This window comes from Mrakia frigida (assembly GCF_051309035.1).
Source record: "Mrakia frigida strain ATCC 22029 unplaced genomic scaffold BDY24scaffold_22, whole genome shotgun sequence".
NCBI classification, from domain to species: Eukaryota; Fungi; Basidiomycota; class Tremellomycetes; order Cystofilobasidiales; family Mrakiaceae; genus Mrakia; species Mrakia frigida.
The window spans coordinates 548,230-564,211 of NW_027481259.1; the positions used below are offsets into that span (position 1 = coordinate 548,230).

Here is a 15,982-nt window from a genome sequence, read left to right on the forward strand (position 1 = left end):
AAGATGTGGATCTGCTGTTTGGGTTGGACATGCTCAAGAGGCATCAGGCCTGTATCGATTTGAGTAAAGGTGGAGGTGTACTGAGGATCCGAGGGAGAGAGTGAGTTCTTTTCCGCCTTTTGCAGGGATCGGTCCGAAAAGAGAGAGGGTAAGAGAAACGAAGACGCGTCCTGACCTTGCCTTCCGTTCCCTTTCCCTCCTCTTCGATCCCCACAGAGTCCCCTTCCTCTCAGAACACGAGCTTCCCGCCAAAGCCAAGCGAGAAACCTGGGTCGACGACGAGGACGATCCTCGAGGTGGGAGCAAGAAACCCAAGACCGCTCCTGCGAACCCTGATGTTCCAGGTGGAATGTCGGAGGAGGAGGCGAAGAAGCAGGCTGCGAAGGGAGTCGTGGCTTCGTTCCCCGGTGGAGGGAATACGCTGTGAGTTGATCTTCTCTCGTTCTCTCTCGTTTGCCCTTCGCTGCGAGCTGACTCTTCGACGCGTCTCTTCTTCGTTCGCAGATCGTCTGCCCCCTCTCAACCTTCAGCATCGTCCTCTAATCCCGCTTCAGCCTCAGCACCAGCCTCGAAATACCCCGAACAGTCGATTCAAACCCTCGTCGATCTGGGAGTTACGAGAGAGCAGGCCGTCGGATGTGAGTCGTCCCTCTTCGTTTTCTCGTGCCTCTCTTCTTTGGTTCCAAGAGACGAAACTGACTTGTTTCCTGTCGTTCCTTTTGTTTTCCTCATTCAGACCTCGACATGTGCAGTGGAGACGTCGATCAGGCTGCTAGTCTTTTGTTCTGAGGGACGGAGGGAGGGGTTGTGAGATGTTCGGGGCTCTGGATTGATGGTTTTGCACGTCCTTGACGATCGACGATCTCTTCTGTTCGAGAGGGCTCGAGATGGAAAACAGCCAGGAGAAGGGCGCCAAAGAGAGGGAAAAGTCAGAGTAGGAGATGATCGCCAGCGACGGCTAGGCTGGCTCTCGGACGCATCGTCTCTTCTCGCTCGCCTAGGGAGTCACAGATGATCAGCTCGAATCGGTTCAGCTCCCGCCTTTTCTCAATTCTTTGCTGGAAAATGGCGCTATATGTTCTCGAATAGGCAGGTCGATTTTGAAGGGAAGGGAAACTGGCAAACCTTGCCCGACCCGACGCGTCGAGCGTGGCTCTCTCCCTTGTCCTTCTCACAAACGAACCAGTTTCTTTTGCTCGAGTTTATCACAGTCGCTGCAATCATCATGTTTCCGTCTTCTCTACTGCCGGTTCCTTTGTCTCCGGTCGCCCGCCAACAATGTCCCAAATCACCTCTGCCGCTTCCTCCAGCTTCGCTCGCTGAGGTTCTTCAGCCTCTTCGAGGGAAGCGATCATAGCTGCGAGAATCAAGGTAAGAGGGGAAATAGTCAGAGAAGGAAGATGGAAGGGAAGAGAGAAGAAAGGAGTGAAAATGACGACGAGACGAACCCTTGAACAGAATGATGTATCTCGCAAGACGCGAAACAGGATCCTTCAGCAGGTCCTTCAGTCCTACTCCAGGGAGATCCTCAATCTTGCCGTCGGCCACCTGATAGCGCAAAGCCCAGAGAGTCAGCTTGAGACTTAAGAAATTGAAGAAGAGAAACGAGAACGACGACGCACCTTGAGGAACGGAGCAAACTGAGTCCTAGCCACAACGAGCTCCTCATACTTCGCCAGCACACCTCCAAATCCTTCGATATAGCTCTTGTACTCCTTCTGGAATTCCTCGTTCTTGAACTGATGCAAAGAAAGAGAAAGGAAGGAGGTCAGCCGCGACGTCGCCAACGAGCGCCGAGGTCGCTCTCTCTCTTTGAGCACGAAGCAAAAAGAAGGGTGAAACGAACATGTTTTTGCACCACGTCCGCGATCGTATTATCCATCTCGCTCAACCCATTCAATACCCTCCATACCTGCGAGATGAACTCCTCGTTGAGAGGGAGGATCTCGTCGATGTTCGAGAAGAGGACGAGCGTGTCGGCGGCGGTGAGGATCTCGACGGGTTTGGTAGTATCGAGAGCGTTGGAGCGAAGAGGGTCTGCGTAGGTCTGGCGAGAAAGAAAGGGGGATAAGTGAGCTGTCGGGGAGGAGGGGGAAGGCAAGAGAAGAGAGGGAGGGAGGGAGGAGGGCTGAAGAGCTCACCTCCTTCAGAGCTCTGAGTCTTTTGATGTAGGTCCGCTCTGTCTGGAGGAGCTCAGTTGTGAGTTGACGAAGAGTGCGAGGGGTGTCGGATGCTGTTGACTGTGTGAGGGAAGGGCGTTGAAGGTCAGAGAGATGCGTCGAGGGGAGGAGAGGACGAGGGAAGGAGAAGGGACGAACAGATGGAGTTGAAGCCGTCGGGGCTGGAGGAACAGGAGCGACGTGTATCGACGATGGATCCACTGGGTGCTTTTGACCTGTACCAACCTCGAGTCCTAGTTTGAAGAGATCTGACATTATCGAGAAGGAACAGGTGGGGGAGGGAGCTGGGAGAGGAGAAGATGGACGTTGTGAGCTCGAAGCTCGTTTGACATCCAAACCGCCATCATCTCCTTCCTCTCCTCTTCTTTTTTTCCTTGGGATATAGCCTTGAGCTTTTGCATGCTCTTCTCCTCCTTTACCTCCTCGCCAACAACTCTGCAGTGCCATTTCTGTCTGAACAAGACCTCGTTCGAAGCAGGATCCGTTCCCAAACGACCGACGGAGGGAGGCGCTCGCTCGAGGCAGCTCCAGCAACAGCAGCATGGCCGAGCGGGATTCAAGTGGTTTTGCTCGAGATGCGATTGTTGGAATGGGTGGGATTCTGTGAGTTGATCGTCGTAGCTGCTTGGGGAAGAGAGGAGAGTGCAGGACGAGGGGAAGGAAGGGACGTCGAAGCTGACCGCTTGCTTTCTCTTCCTCCCTTTCTCCCTTTGCGTGGGCAGACTGGAGAGACGTTGACAGATCACTACGCGATGCATGATCCAGCAGAGAATAGACCTTCGTTCTCGAAACGAGGTGAGCCAACGTCCTTCCCTTTACCCTTCGAGCTCAAGCTCACCTTCCCTTCCCTCCTCCTCTCACGTTCCTTCAGCAACAACACCCTCGACCTCCTTCCTCACCCCTCCCTCCAAATCGCCATTCTGCACCTCGTGCACTACCAACCACTCCCTAGTAATCAACCTTTTAGCGAACTATCTGCCGGACGAGAACGTGAGTCTCTCCTCAGTCTCGCTTCCATTCAACTCTTCAGCTCACGTCTTCCCTCCCTCCCTCAACTCCTCAGGACCCCTCTTACCCAGAGCTACTCGCTCGTCTACCTGAGTACAAGACATCCGTATTCGAACGCTATCCTCCGCTGTGCTCGAATTGCGAGCCGACGGCAGAGGAACTAATTCGGAAGGGAGACTATCGGTCCGTTGAACTTCCACCTCTCGTCCTTTCCTCGTTCTTGCTCGACACGAAGCTGAAGTCATGGTCCCTCGCTCTTACAGGGCCAAAACCTCAGCACTGAACGGATTTCTCAATCACAGCTCTTCGATTCACCCGTCCTTCGTTTCTACGTCGTCCTCGGTGGAGGATCCTTCGGTCGTCGCTCGCTCTCGGACCTCTCCAGCACAGACGGCAGTTTGGCATCTTCGAGGGTTACTATGGACTGGATCTATTCTCTACAATATTGTGCTTCTAGCCGCAGGTTTGTCTTTCGTTCGACTTCCTCTTGTTTCGACTGAAGGACGGAAGAGCCAACTCGACGCGTCTCTTTCGCTTCGCTCTCCGTCTCAGCTCTCTACTTTTCACGACCTCCAGTCCCTTCGTCTATCTCTTTGATACCATCAGGATTCTTCATTGGACTCGCAGTAGTGTCGATCCTGTGGTTGGGTTGGGACCCTCTCAGTCGCGTCGCAATCAATCGTCCTCCGGGTTGGCTGAGAAGACAACGAACGGTGAGTTTCGCCTTCTCAATATCTTGCTCTTCGGTACCTGTATAAGCGATCATCAACTTCTTCTCGTCATCCTCTCCCAGGCTCGGAAGCAACAGATGATCCTGCTCTACCCAATACGGCTCATCACGTCGTTCCTCGTCACGATCAGTCAAGAGGGGTGGATCCCCAACGAGTGGTGGACTTCTTCTCTCTACCTCCGAACCTTCCTTGGGATCCAACTCGCCATTGAATCACTGGTTCGTTGTTCTCGCTCCATCGCATCTAGGGAGTCAGTTTTTCGAATCTGAGCTCATTCGTCTCCCTCTGGTTTCTCTTTCAGGTCCTCCTCGTCTTTCTCTTCACCTCCCTACTCCCACCTCCTAAAGTTCTTCGACCTATCCGACTCACCCGCTCAAACGGTTCTTCCTCTCAACCTCTTTCCTCTCATCCTTCGGACTCGAACCTCAACTCCCACTCCTCTTCCTCGTTCCCTCTTCCCACGCCAACTCCAACTCCTCCTCCCTTCGCTTCTTCCTCCCAGCCACCGTCAAGCCTCGACATCTTCGGAAGACCCCACCACCCACTCTTCGGAGCTCCTCCAACCTGGCCCAACCCTCCTCACAATCAAGTTCAAACCACCGCCGAGACCGAACGCGACGACGCAGCGATGGACTGGACTCCTCTTCCTTCCTCCTCCGCCGCCCCTTCTCTGAGGCAACGACCAGCTGAACTCAACGACGAGGAGGAGGGAGGGGAAGACGAGACGTGGAAGCTCTTCAATCGAGCTCCGACGGTGTTTGGGAGAGCGAGCGACGGGAAGAGCGGAGGGCATGAGGCGACAGGACTGGAGAGGTTGTTGGAAGGATGGGGACTGGGAGAGGGTAGTTTTGGAGCTGGAGTGCCTTCTGGGTCGATGTCGACGGAGGGAAAGTCGAAAGGGTGGATGGAAGGTTGGTTTGGAGGAGGAGGAGGAGGAGGAGGGAAGAAGGCGAAGGAGACGCGTCGGTGAGGGCTGGTTTGGTTTTCGGACATTTTCGTCTAGATTGGGTACTCAGCCCAGCTCCCTTTTACGATTAATATGTAGCTTTAGTTTCCCCACTAAAGAAGACTTCAAAAAATGCCAGTCAAAAACCTCGACGCGTCTTGATTTTTTCTTTTCTCTCTCCACCCCCTCTTTTGCTTTCTCGCAGCCTGCCCCCAACCACGACCCACCCTTTCCTTTCTTCCTCCAAGGGAAGAAGACACACTCTCTCCCACGCATGTCCCATCCACCCTCTTCCCCTTCCAAATACGCAACTCGCCATCAACCTTCTTACTCTGGAGGAAGTGCAGGAGAAGGATCAACTCTGGCTGTTCGTCGACCTTCGTTCATCGACTTGAGCTCGTCAGCGGAAAGTCCGAGGGATGGAGCTGGTGCGAGAGTCGCTAGGAAAGCTTTCTTCTGTGATGTGGTGGTAGAGGATGGGAGAGGAGAAGGTGAGTTTGTGCTTTGCTTTGCTTTTTTTTTCAGGAAGGGAGGAGGCGAGAGTCGAGATTGGAAGAGGGGAGGGGAGGAAGGAGGAGTTGTTGATTTCTTTGGAAGGGAGCTCAAGAAGGGACGCGACGAGCTTCCAAGAGAGCTCTGATGGGCCCGAAACTAGCCGGAGAGTACTTTCAGAGTCTCTCGGTATAGATTCTCGAAGTAAGAACTGCTCGGGGTGAGATGGGAAGGGAGGAAGACGAAAGACAGGTCAGGGAAGGTTGAAGGAGAGGTCGTCTTTGACCTCACCTCGTTCGACTCTCTGTTCTTCCCTCCCTTCAACTCATATATACTTCCGAACACGACTGGAGCAAAGAATCGAGCACCCTCCTTCTCCTGCCTCAAGATCAGCCGTCTTGATCACCCTCTTCTTTCCGTAGACCTCATCCTTCTTTGGAAGCTGACCTCTCCTTCCCTTCTCTCCCTCGTTGCCTCTCCCAGGCACTACCGCTCTCCTCTCAACTCTCGGAGATCAGATGAACCGGATCCTATATCCACCTGAACTCTCTTCGACGTCAACATCAGCAACAACGCCAGGAAGGATGAGCAGGAGCGAGAGCGTGGATGGTTTCGCTGCAGCTGTTCGTCGTCTCCTCCCCTCCTCCCTCCGCTCCGATGGCTCTGCCCCTGGCTGACTGTTTGCCTTGCTCTTGTAAACAGCAGCAGACATCGAAACCGGATCCCAAGAAACTTCAACCTCTCCTCGACGAACTCCTTTCAACAGAACGGACCTACGTTCGAAGACTTCGAGCTCTAAAGACTGTTCGTTCCCTCGTACCTTGGCCTGCCTCCCTCTTCTTCCTCTTGCTCGAAGCTGATCTGAATCGCCTTTTCATTCGCGCAGACCTACGCCGACCCTCTCAGACTCTTCTCTCGAGATCCTTCCATGGCCATCATCCCTCCCTACAACGCTACAGCCCTCTTCGGAAACATCGACGCTATCGTCCTCGTCAACGAGTCTTTCCTGGCAGATCTCGAACGATCTATCGCTGGAATCGAGAACAGTCACGGAGGTGCTCCAGAGGGAGTTGGAGATGTGATCATTCGACACGTGAGTAATCATCTTTGGCCCGGAAGGTCGTGCGAGCCCGAATGGAGGCGCCCGAGGAGGAACAGTCGAGCTCACCACCCTTCACCCTTCCTTTCTCCTAGTTCAAGCAGATGAAGGCCTTCGATTGCTACCGAACCTACTACGACAAGTGCGAGGATGCTCAGGCTATGTTTGCAGACATGATCTCCAAGAGGAAATCCTTCCAGGACTTCGTTCAGGTGAGAGGTCTTCCTTTTCAAGCCATTCCCTCCTTCGAGAGACTGAAACAACGCTGACCGAAACTCCCTTTCCTTCGATCGATCCCGACAGGCTTCAAAGTACAAGACGGAAGGAGTCAGCAACGTCGGGCTGAGAGAGCTGTTGATGGAACCTGTGCAGAGGATTCCGAGGTACACGATGATCTGGCAGCGTGAGTCCACCTCCCGTTCTGGAGCTCACGCGTCGTCGAAGCTCACCCTTCGTCCTTTCGCTCTTCCCTCAGTGATGGTCAAGAGCATGGATATGTCAGATTCTCAACGGCAGAAGCTCGTCGAGGCTACAGAAATCGCAAGTGCTATCGCTACCTGCGAGAAGGACGACAACACCAAGAGGATGATCGTGATGAGCGGGCTGGCGAGGGTGATGGAGGGATTCCCTGTTAGTCTGAGCTCTTTCTTTCCTCCTCTACCTCTTCTTCGACTGATTAAACATCCATGGTCTTAGGCTGAGCTCATCAACAACAACCGAGACTACTACGACTCCCTCGACGCCGAAGATCTCCCTCCCGACCTCGTCAACTCCTCCCTCTCCTCTCACACCACCTCCGGTGGAATCACCACCTCGACCTCCAACCCTCTCATCCCTGGAGTTCCTTCATCCTCTTCTTCCTCTTCAGCCTCATCTCTACACTGCACCCTCTTCCTCTTCTCGGATCGTCTCCTCATCGCCAAACGCCCTTCGGCTCACCAGTCAGGGAGAAAGTTGACGGGTCTCGACGACGTGAGCAAGCTGTGGAAGGGAAGCATCATTGGTGGAGGTGGAGCTGGAGGAGGAGTGGGAGTCAGAGGTGGGCCTGGGAGGAGTGGAATTTCGGACTCTAGTAGAGACGGAGGAGGGAAGCTGAGCTGCAAGGGAGTCGTGAGCATCTTGGATGTCGTCGCCAGTGATATTGGAGGAGGAGGTACGTTCCAGACGCGTCGATTCTTCTATGCTCGATCATATCTCTACGAGTCTGACTAATTGCTACTTCCCTCCCCTCCAGACTTCCACCTTCATCTCCTTCGTCCGCCGATGGAACCTTCGCCTCGCTGGTCCGGTCGACCTTCTCGTCGGTTCACCGTCGTCCACCCACCTCAACCCATCTATCTCGACCCACAAGCTGCTCGAGCAGATAAACATCGCTTCGTTCACAACCTCTGGGCTGCTCAGGCTTTGCTTCGAGCGAGAGGAGGGAAGAGTTCGGTTCTCGTCGCCGCGGAGGAGGAAACGTTGATGGACGCCTGGGGAAAGGGGAGGGCGAGAGCGTTCTGGAACGTTTGGGGGAGGGAAGGATGGGAGGGAGAGGGTGGGAAGGTAAGTCTAGAATTTTACTGCGGGGAGAGGAGATCAGGGGAGAAGACAGAGGAGATAAAGAACTGACGCGTTCGTTTCTTCACTCGCAGGCCAAGATCGTCGTTCAGGTCGATGACTCTGGAGGAGCGAGACCTTTGGCGTTTGGAGACGGATGTGCTCCTCATGTCGTTGTTAGAGTTCAACCACTTGCTGGGAACATGTGCAGGTGAGTCGAGTTCTTGTCGAGTCGATTTTCGTCGACTTCTTGCTGACCCTTCACTTCGTTTCTACAGGATGTCCGTTCACACTCGAGACTCGGACGAAGCTGAGGATATCGTTCACATTACCTCTGTCTCGTCGAAGATCATGCAGACCAGTAAGTCTCGATATTTTCCTCCCTTTGACGACGCGACGCTGACCTCTCCTTCCTCTTCCTCTCAGTCCACCGTCTCGGCCTCTACCAACCTCGGAGCGACTCCAAATCCTGCCCTACCACCCCTACCTCCGCTCATACTCGTCGTCCGATGCTCGGTCTCGACGCCATCTCTCGAAACCTCTTCGGAACAGGTTCCATGAGCTCTCGAGGAGAGGGAGGAGGATTCGGTTCGATGTCGCACAAACGAACTCGTTCGGCAACGAGCAAGGCTTCGACCATCGACAGCTCGATAACTCGCTCGACGGTCTCTTCGCTCGGTCGGAACAGCGACGACGGAGGAACCAACTCGGACTGCAATCGAAAGACGAGAGGGAAGTCGCCGACGAGCCCTGGAGGGTCGAGGGACGGAGGAACGAGTCCATACGGAGGCGCAAAGAGGAAGCCTGTACCGAGGGACGATCTGGACGAGTCGGAGTGCGATCTGACTGCTAAGCTGGAGCTGGCGAGGAAGAACAGTGAGAGCGCTGCCAGGAATCTCATGTCGGATGAAGGAGAGGAAGCGGAGATGGCTCTCGGTTCGTTTCGTTCTGCCTCTCTTACCGTCGTCTCTTTCCTTTACTGACTCTTGCTTGGTGGGTTCCTTCGTTGCAGACTTCCCTGATCATGTCATTCGACCCGCTGAGGTCACTGCTCCCACCACAACTTCGACGGAATCCTCGTCCTCGACCGCTACTCCAGGATTCGCCTCAACCAGCCCGTTACGCGTCCGAAACAAGACTCCCACCGTCGAGAAGACCGCCTTCCTCGAACCTTCACCAGAGTTCATCCCCAGCATCGAGCTTCGACCACTCTCCCCTCCCATCGCTCGAGGTCTCTCACCCTCCAACTTCTCTCGAGCTCTCTCCCCATCAATCGAATCGAAGCGTCCCCTCGGTCCTCGTGGTCCAACTCCCTCCTCTTCAACAGCAGTCGGCTCCCCTCTCGCTCTCAACCCCGTCGACGCTCGAAGAGCTCTCCAAACCTCCCTCGGACATGGTCTCGGCTCCTCTCACACCAAAATCCGACTCATGTCGAGCGAATCAGGCCATCGACGGGTCAGCGACGAATGGAGGAAAGCTCGACCATCCCTCCCTCCCGGTTCAGCTTCTAGCACCTCCCCAGCTCTCCCTCCTCTACCAGTCGCCGAAGACGCTCCTGATTCTCCTTGCTCGACGTCCTCGTCCAAGAGGAGGGATCGAGCCAAGTCGATGGAGGTCGCTTCCCCGACGTTGGGCAAGAGGGCGAAACGAGAGAAGGAGGACATCCCTCCGAGGTCGCCCCTTCTTCCTCGGACAGGTGGAGACGCTCTCTGGAACGGATCGCCGAAAAACTTGGTTGGGAAGAATACGGGGCTGAGGAAGGTCTCGCTGGGTGCTGCTGGGGTGAAGGGAAGAGTTTTGGATAAGGATCTGGCGGCGATGAGTGTCGAGGAGAGGGCTGGCGTTCTGGTGGGTGTTGCGAAGGACGATGTGAGTTCACCCTCTTCCCGAGTCCGAGAGGTCTCGAGATTTCACTAAACCGTTCTCGAAAACCTCTCATTCCAACAGGCTACCTCGTCTCGTCGAACAGTCAAGAGGATGCGTCTCGAGGTCGAAGGTCTCCGCTCTCACTTTTCGAAGGATCTCGCTCAGAAGGATCGACTGGCTCGGATGGGAGAGACTCCTGGTGGATCTCTTCCTCGTTCACCTCCTTCTCGAAACATCTCTGTATGTCTTGGTGTTCTACGAGCTCATCCGTCACAACTCCCTCTGACCTCTTCTCCTCCTTCTCTTCCTTTTCAGCGTCGAGCCGATCACCGACCAGGACGCGTCGAGGAGGCTCGTCAAGCTCTCGAACAGTCCTCGGGCTACGACTATCCTCCTTCATCCTCGTCTTCATCGTCTCGAAAGGCAGGAGTCGACGTCGCCTTCCTCGACGATTGGTGCGGAGTTCTCGAAGGTCTCGTCGACGAGCTGGATCGAGATCTTAAGAGGGCCGTTGGGAACTCGGAGGCGCTTAAGGGAGACATCACGACTCTAATCGAAGGGAAGAAGGTGAGTGACATCTCCTGTCTGACAATCGAGTGCTCGACTCGAAGACCAACACTGACGGACGTCGGTTTGTTTCCCTTCAGAACACCGGAGAGATCCTCACCCTCCAATCCCAGCTCGACGTCGCTCAAACTCATCTCGAACAAGCTCGTCGGCTCTCGGAGGATCAGAAGAACGAGCTTCTTGACTGCAAGAACGAAAACGCTGCTCTCTACGAGGTTCGTTTCGTCCTCCCTCGTCGTGTCGGCCTTTCTCGTCTGACCTCTCGTTCCTCGTCCCCTTCTTCATCTCACAGGCCTTCAACGAAGAACTCGAACAGATGTACGCCGACATGACTCTGCCTGGAGCAGAGGCTCACGTCGCCATGAAACGTGACATCCAGGTCACCAAGGCGGATCGAAACGCTCTCCGGCTCGAGAACGCGTGAGTCTCCTCTTAAAAGATCTTTCTCTCTCTCTACCGTTTACTCGAACCTGATCATCTTCCTTTCCCTTCTTTGACGCCCAGTACCCTCAAACGAGAACTCGAACAAGCGATTTACGAGAAGGAGAGGAACGAGCGACTCATGCGTCAACACGGCCTTCTCCCTTAGCTCTCTTTGCATCTCTCGCCTACTTTCCCTAACACCTTTCGTCTCTCTCTTTTCTTCACGTCGTCACCTCCCCTCTACTTCCAGTACCTAGCTTTACCCCTTCGTTTTCGCTCTCTCTTTCCCTCTCCTCTCACTTCGCTTTTCGGCTCGCTGCTGCTCTTTCTCTCTCTCGTTCTTGGCCTCCCCTTCTTTCTTATTCGGGACACTTTTTGGGTTGTAACGCTTTTCTTTTCTTCTGCTTTGTTACTCGTGCTCTTCTTTGCTGGCTCTCTCGATGCGTCTTGCTTTGACGCGTCTCGAAGACTGAAAGTCCTTCATCTCCCTTCGCCCTTCCACTCAGTTTTTTTTTTTTCGTACTGGAACCCTGAACCCCGGCACCACTCATCCCTCCACCTCTTGCTCTCCTCAATAAACTTTCAACATATAAGGCAAACTACAATCCAAACGCGTCCTCGCTCGAAAAGACAAAAACAACCCTCGACCTCGTTCACCTCCCAACTGCTTCCCTCCCCTCCCTCTCCTCCCTTCCGCCCAAGATGTATCGCTCATCCACCGCTTCAGTCCACACGCAAGAACAGCATCAACACCACCACACCCATCTGCTCCAACTGATCGAAGAATGTGTGAGGCAAACGGAGGATTGCGTTGGATTTGTGAGTTGTTGAGCTCGACGGCTTCCTTCCTTCCTTCCTTCCTTCCCTTCCTTCCCTTTCGCTACGCCCATCCAGGCTCGCAAAGATGGATAGAAATAGCTGCTGATCCGGTTTGCATTTGCGTTGGTGTGTAGACTGAGAACTGCATCACCTCCCTGAGACCAGGAGTGGAGGATCTTCCGAGGTTGTCGAATGTTCTGCAGAACAAGAGGGTTCGTCCTTCGTTCCTTCTCTCATCCTCCTCCTGGTCTCTATAGAACTCCCATCTCGAGCTCTTTATTAACTCTCTTTTCACTCCATCCACTCCCTGCTCCAAAAATCTGCGTCCTCGGACCCCTCCTGGCTCCCTCTCTCGCTCCTTCGAAACCCAACCTCTGCCTCCTCCTCCTCCTGCTCCTCCTCCTCCAACCCTTCGTTCGCTCGTTCCGTTCCGTTTCGGTGGTCGCAGTGCTTCCTTTTCGTCCCTGAACCGACGGTAGAAGCTCACAAGCAGCGTATAGGGAAGGAAGTGGAACCTCAGATTGACGAGTTGATCGCTCGAGCGGAGAAGAGTCTGGGAGGGTTAGAGAGGAGGGACGCGACGTTGAGGAGGAAGGTGAGTGAGCTTGAGCTTGAACTTGATTCGTTCTGATGGACTTGGATGTATGGATCAGGAGGATGGAGAGGGGAGAGGAGCAAGAAGGGACTCGAGTGGGCTGTATAGTGACAGAGAGATCTCAGCCCTCGAAGGCAGCTCAAGCTGACCTTTCCTTCTTTCCTCCGTTTCCCTTCAAGCTCGCAACCCTCCAATCCCAACAACAACGACCCCCACCTTCTCACTCCTCCTCTCAACCTCGTCGAGCAGGACCTACACCTGCCACGGTAGTGGAGGAGCGTCGGCTGGCCATGATCTGTGGGAGGAGGGACAAGCTGAGGAGGGAGTTGGAGGAGCTCGAGAGGGAGGGTTGAGCGCGGTTGTAGTAGAGTTTCTGGTAGGGAGGGATACGATTCTTACGACTTTTGGGGCTTCACTTTGGTTAACCTTCGAGCAAGGAAAGGGAAGAGTAGGAGGAGGGATGGGCTGGTCGCCTTTCAACGACGCGTTTCGGATCGAGCTCACTGCTTTCAACTCCTTCCTTTCTGTCACCCTCCAACCTTCCAAACCCATACGATCTCTCTGGATTTCCACAGCTTCTCCCTCCGAAGCAGTGCATGTCCCTTCCTTTTTTTTTCGAAGTCAAAACCTCGGCTGTTTTTCCCAAGGGAGGGGAGGCGAGTTGTGAGCTCCGTCCTTCATGCGAGACAGACTCCGACGTCTTCCTTCCTTCCTTGCTCCATCTTGACCTCCAACGACCACCAACTACAGACTCTCGACTCCTCAACTCACGCTGAAGCGAGCAATAATGATGGCTCTCTGAATCCTCCCACCCTCCCATCCGTCCCCATCTCCATCTCCGAGTCAGCCCTCCCTCTTCCCTCTTCCCTCCCCTTCCTTCTTCCTCCCGCCATGTCCTCCGACCCGACGCATCTCGCACACGTCGCCTTCAATCAAACCTTCCTCCTCTCCTCTGCTTACACTGAAATTCGTCCTCTAGGGATCGGAGCGTACGGGGATGTGGTGAAAGCGAAGAGGTTGAACGAGGAATCGGGAGCGGACGAGTGGGTCGCTGTAAAGAGAGTTAAAGGGATCGGAGGGAAGAGGTGAGTCGATTGAAACTGTTTTGGAAGGGTTTTGGAGGGTTGGGGAGGAGAGGGTGTAGGTTGGGTATGCGTTGGGGTGGAAGAGGGAGAGAGGGAGAGGTGAGGAGATGGGACGGACGAGCTTGTCCACTTCCTTGAACGCCTCGTCTTCCCTTCGGATTTTTTCAAGCTGGAAACCTCGGTTAGGAGGATCGTCGAGATGTATTTCCCGAACGAGAATGTCATAGTCCAGTCGTCGTTCTTTGACACTCCCAGCGTTCCCTACAAAAGCTCGAACTCGCAAGCTGACCCTCTCCTCCCTCCCTCTCGCCTCTTCTTTCTTCCCTCGCCCGCCCAGAATCCTCACCAAGCGCTGCCTTCGCGAGATGAAGCTCATGCGTCACTTGCGAGGCCACCCTGCGATCGTAAATATCTATGACTCAGACATCGTCTACGACGCGTACGGCTCGTTCTCGGAGGTCTACATCTACGTGCGTCCCTCGTTGTTTCGACGCTGCATTTGAAAGCTGAACGAAGGTTTCTTTTTGCGTTTTGTAGGAGGAACTCTGTGCTACAACGTTGGGAGCGATCATAGCTAGTAATCAACCGTTGGGAGATGAGAACTTCAGCTCGTGAGTTCTTTGCGTTCGTTTGGGAGACGCGCTCTCGACTGACCGACCTCCTTTGATGGACTCAACAGCTTCCTACATCAAATCCTCTCGGGACTCAAGTACATCCACTCAGCCAACGTCCTTCATCGAGATCTGAAGCCGGAGAACTTACTCGTCAACGTGAGTCGGTCTCCAGACGCGATTCCTTTTTTCTCTCTCTCTCTCTCGTGGTGACTCTCCTTCGGCTCGACTGCCAGGCCGATGGATCCCTCAAAATCTGCGACTTTGGCCTCTCGAGAGGGTTTGCGATGCATGGGTACGAAGGGGTGGAGATGATGACGGAGTGTGAGTTGAGAAGCTTTCAATACTTCGTCTTCGAACGCGTCTAATTCTTGCCCGTTCGGCGTTTATGATGGATTCAGATGTTGCGACGAGATGGTATCGAGCTCCAGAGATTATGCTTTCTCAGGGAAACTACACTCCTGCTGGTGAGTCTCTTCGTCTCGTCGCGTCCTCTTGTTCGATCCGATTCGCCGCGTCTTGTCGTTTTGAAAGAGCTGACTCGCAGATCTTCGCTCCCCTCCCTCCTCGCAGTCGACGTATGGTCCGTAGGATGCATCCTCGCTGAACTCCTAGGATCAACTCCGATCTTCAAAGTCCGTTCTTCTCACCTTGGATCGAACGACGCGGCTTCTCTTACTCCTCTCCTCTTTCGACTGACTCTCTCTTACGAAAATGCAAAACCCAGGGCTCCGACGTAGTTACTCAACTCGACAAAATCCTCGACGTCCTCGGGACTCCTTCCCTCGATTCGATCCGAAGGATCTGTTCTCCTCGTGTACGTCCTTTCCTCTCTTTCCCTCTCACCCGCTTCTTCCAACACTAACACTAACCACTCCTCAAGCCGCTCTCTCCCTCTCTCCGTGAATCCCAGACGATCGACTACCTCCTCTCCCTCCCCTTCCGCCACCCTCTACCCTTCCAACAACTCTACCCTCACGCGTCGAACGACGCTCTCGATTTGTTGGGGCGGCTGCTCGTGTTTGATCCGAGCGAGAGGATGACGGTGGAGGAGGCGTTGGAGCATGGATACTTGGAGACGTGGCACGCTTTTGGCGAGGAGGAGGGGTGTGGGGTGGTGAGTTCATGGGAGGGAAAGAGAGATTGGAACGGGAGGAGGGTTGGAGTCGGAACGGCTGACGAGACTTTGGGTCGGTTTCGTGGACAGATGTTTGACACGAGCTTTGAGGCGGAGAATACGATTGAGGGGATGAAGGTATGTACCGTCATTTCGCGTTGTCTCTCTGTCAATGGAGACAATGGAGAAGGAAGAGGCCTTTCGAGACGCGTTGCGAAAATCGAAGGTTGACTGCGTCTCGTTCTTTCGTTTGTTCATCCCTCGCAGGTCCTCATCGAACAAGAAGTTCAATACCTCCGAGCTCTAGTCCGAAACCCCCATATCCCTCGTCACTCGAGGAGGGAACCTACGTGCGTCTCCTTCTCCCTCTCCCTCTCCCCTCTTCTTCACCTTCCTGCTCTCCCCTCCCTTTCCTCTCCCATGCTGACTCTTCCTCACCATCCTCTTCCCTTCCCTCTCCCGCCTTACACACACTTCTCGCAATCCAACACGCACAGCACCGCCATCGACTTCTCCCCTCAAACAGCCTCCCTCCTCTCGCCAGGTCTCCCTCCGTCGTTCTCAGCTCAAGCAGGATGGTCTCCCTCCGGTGTTCCCGTCCCGACAGACGAGGCGTTTCAGACACAAACGGATTACGGGTACGGGTATGAAGGAACGGAGGAGGTGGAAGTGGAGGATCCGGGGAGGGAGTTTGAGAGAAGGGTTTGGGGGGATTGAGGCGTAGGACCTGGACCGGAAGGCACGCGTCGGGTTTCGGTTTTCGGCTGGAGTTTAGTCTTCGTTCGTAGTTTGGTTTCAGTTCTTCTTTAGTAGTAGTCTCTCTTACTCAGTCTTTCAGTCGGTACGCTTTTTAACGACTTTATACGATCCTCCCTTCTCACCTTTGCTCTTCCGGTCTCTCGCT

The 15,982-nt window shown here is 54.4% G+C and overlaps 5 protein-coding genes across 5 annotated transcripts; 4 read left to right on the forward strand and 1 right to left on the reverse strand.

Annotated features, from left to right (window-relative positions):
* Positions 1 to 1,157: 1,157 nt before the first annotated feature.
* BDY24DRAFT_394624 (RhoGEF domain-containing protein) lies at positions 1,158 to 2,485 on the reverse strand. Its single transcript, XM_076641204.1, has 6 exons — positions 2,319 to 2,485; positions 2,142 to 2,240; positions 1,847 to 2,047; positions 1,623 to 1,739; positions 1,449 to 1,548; positions 1,158 to 1,357 (listed from the first exon to the last, which is right to left on the reverse strand). Exons 1-6 carry the CDS (start codon positions 2,433 to 2,435, stop codon positions 1,224 to 1,226), a joined length of 768 nt encoding a protein of 255 aa, XP_076495263.1. The 5' UTR covers positions 2,436 to 2,485; the 3' UTR covers positions 1,158 to 1,223.
* A 4-nt stretch (positions 2,486 to 2,489) lies between these two features.
* Positions 2,490 to 4,889, forward strand: BDY24DRAFT_442773 (Ima1 N-terminal domain-containing protein; the record flags this gene model as incomplete). Its single annotated transcript, XM_076644712.1, has 8 exons — positions 2,490 to 2,783; positions 2,903 to 2,975; positions 3,052 to 3,170; positions 3,244 to 3,371; positions 3,452 to 3,651; positions 3,741 to 3,901; positions 3,982 to 4,137; positions 4,221 to 4,889. The coding sequence occupies exons 1-8, from the start codon at positions 2,580 to 2,582 to the stop codon at positions 4,887 to 4,889; spliced, it is 1,710 nt and encodes a 569-aa protein (XP_076495264.1). The 5' UTR covers positions 2,490 to 2,579.
* A 198-nt stretch (positions 4,890 to 5,087) lies between these two features.
* BDY24DRAFT_119862 (uncharacterized protein) lies at positions 5,088 to 11,284 on the forward strand. The gene is made up of 18 exons (XM_076635929.1): positions 5,088 to 5,356; positions 5,841 to 5,980; positions 6,060 to 6,161; positions 6,244 to 6,450; positions 6,552 to 6,668; positions 6,760 to 6,859; positions 6,932 to 7,086; positions 7,153 to 7,609; positions 7,691 to 8,001; positions 8,091 to 8,206; positions 8,274 to 8,356; positions 8,422 to 8,931; positions 9,008 to 9,864; positions 9,943 to 10,101; positions 10,177 to 10,428; positions 10,509 to 10,643; positions 10,721 to 10,848; positions 10,933 to 11,284. The coding sequence occupies exons 1-18, from the start codon at positions 5,140 to 5,142 to the stop codon at positions 11,015 to 11,017; spliced, it is 4,131 nt and encodes a 1,376-aa protein (XP_076495265.1). The 5' UTR covers positions 5,088 to 5,139; the 3' UTR covers positions 11,018 to 11,284.
* Positions 11,285 to 11,553: 269 nt separating this feature from the next.
* On the forward strand, positions 11,554 to 12,618 carry BDY24DRAFT_416650 (DASH complex subunit SPC19; the record flags this gene model as incomplete). The annotated part of the gene is made up of 4 exons (XM_076643612.1): positions 11,554 to 11,670; positions 11,805 to 11,882; positions 12,119 to 12,265; positions 12,445 to 12,618. 4 exons carry the CDS (start codon positions 11,554 to 11,556, stop codon positions 12,616 to 12,618), a joined length of 516 nt encoding a protein of 171 aa, XP_076495266.1.
* A 538-nt stretch (positions 12,619 to 13,156) lies between these two features.
* Positions 13,157 to 15,795, forward strand: BDY24DRAFT_416651 (kinase-like domain-containing protein; the record flags this gene model as incomplete). The annotated part of the gene is made up of 12 exons (XM_076643613.1): positions 13,157 to 13,350; positions 13,688 to 13,820; positions 13,888 to 13,961; positions 14,030 to 14,120; positions 14,198 to 14,285; positions 14,363 to 14,428; positions 14,535 to 14,596; positions 14,689 to 14,778; positions 14,875 to 15,078; positions 15,169 to 15,216; positions 15,346 to 15,428; positions 15,576 to 15,795. The coding sequence occupies 12 exons, from the start codon at positions 13,157 to 13,159 to the stop codon at positions 15,793 to 15,795; spliced, it is 1,353 nt and encodes a 450-aa protein (XP_076495267.1).
* Positions 15,796 to 15,982: the final 187 nt, after the last annotated feature.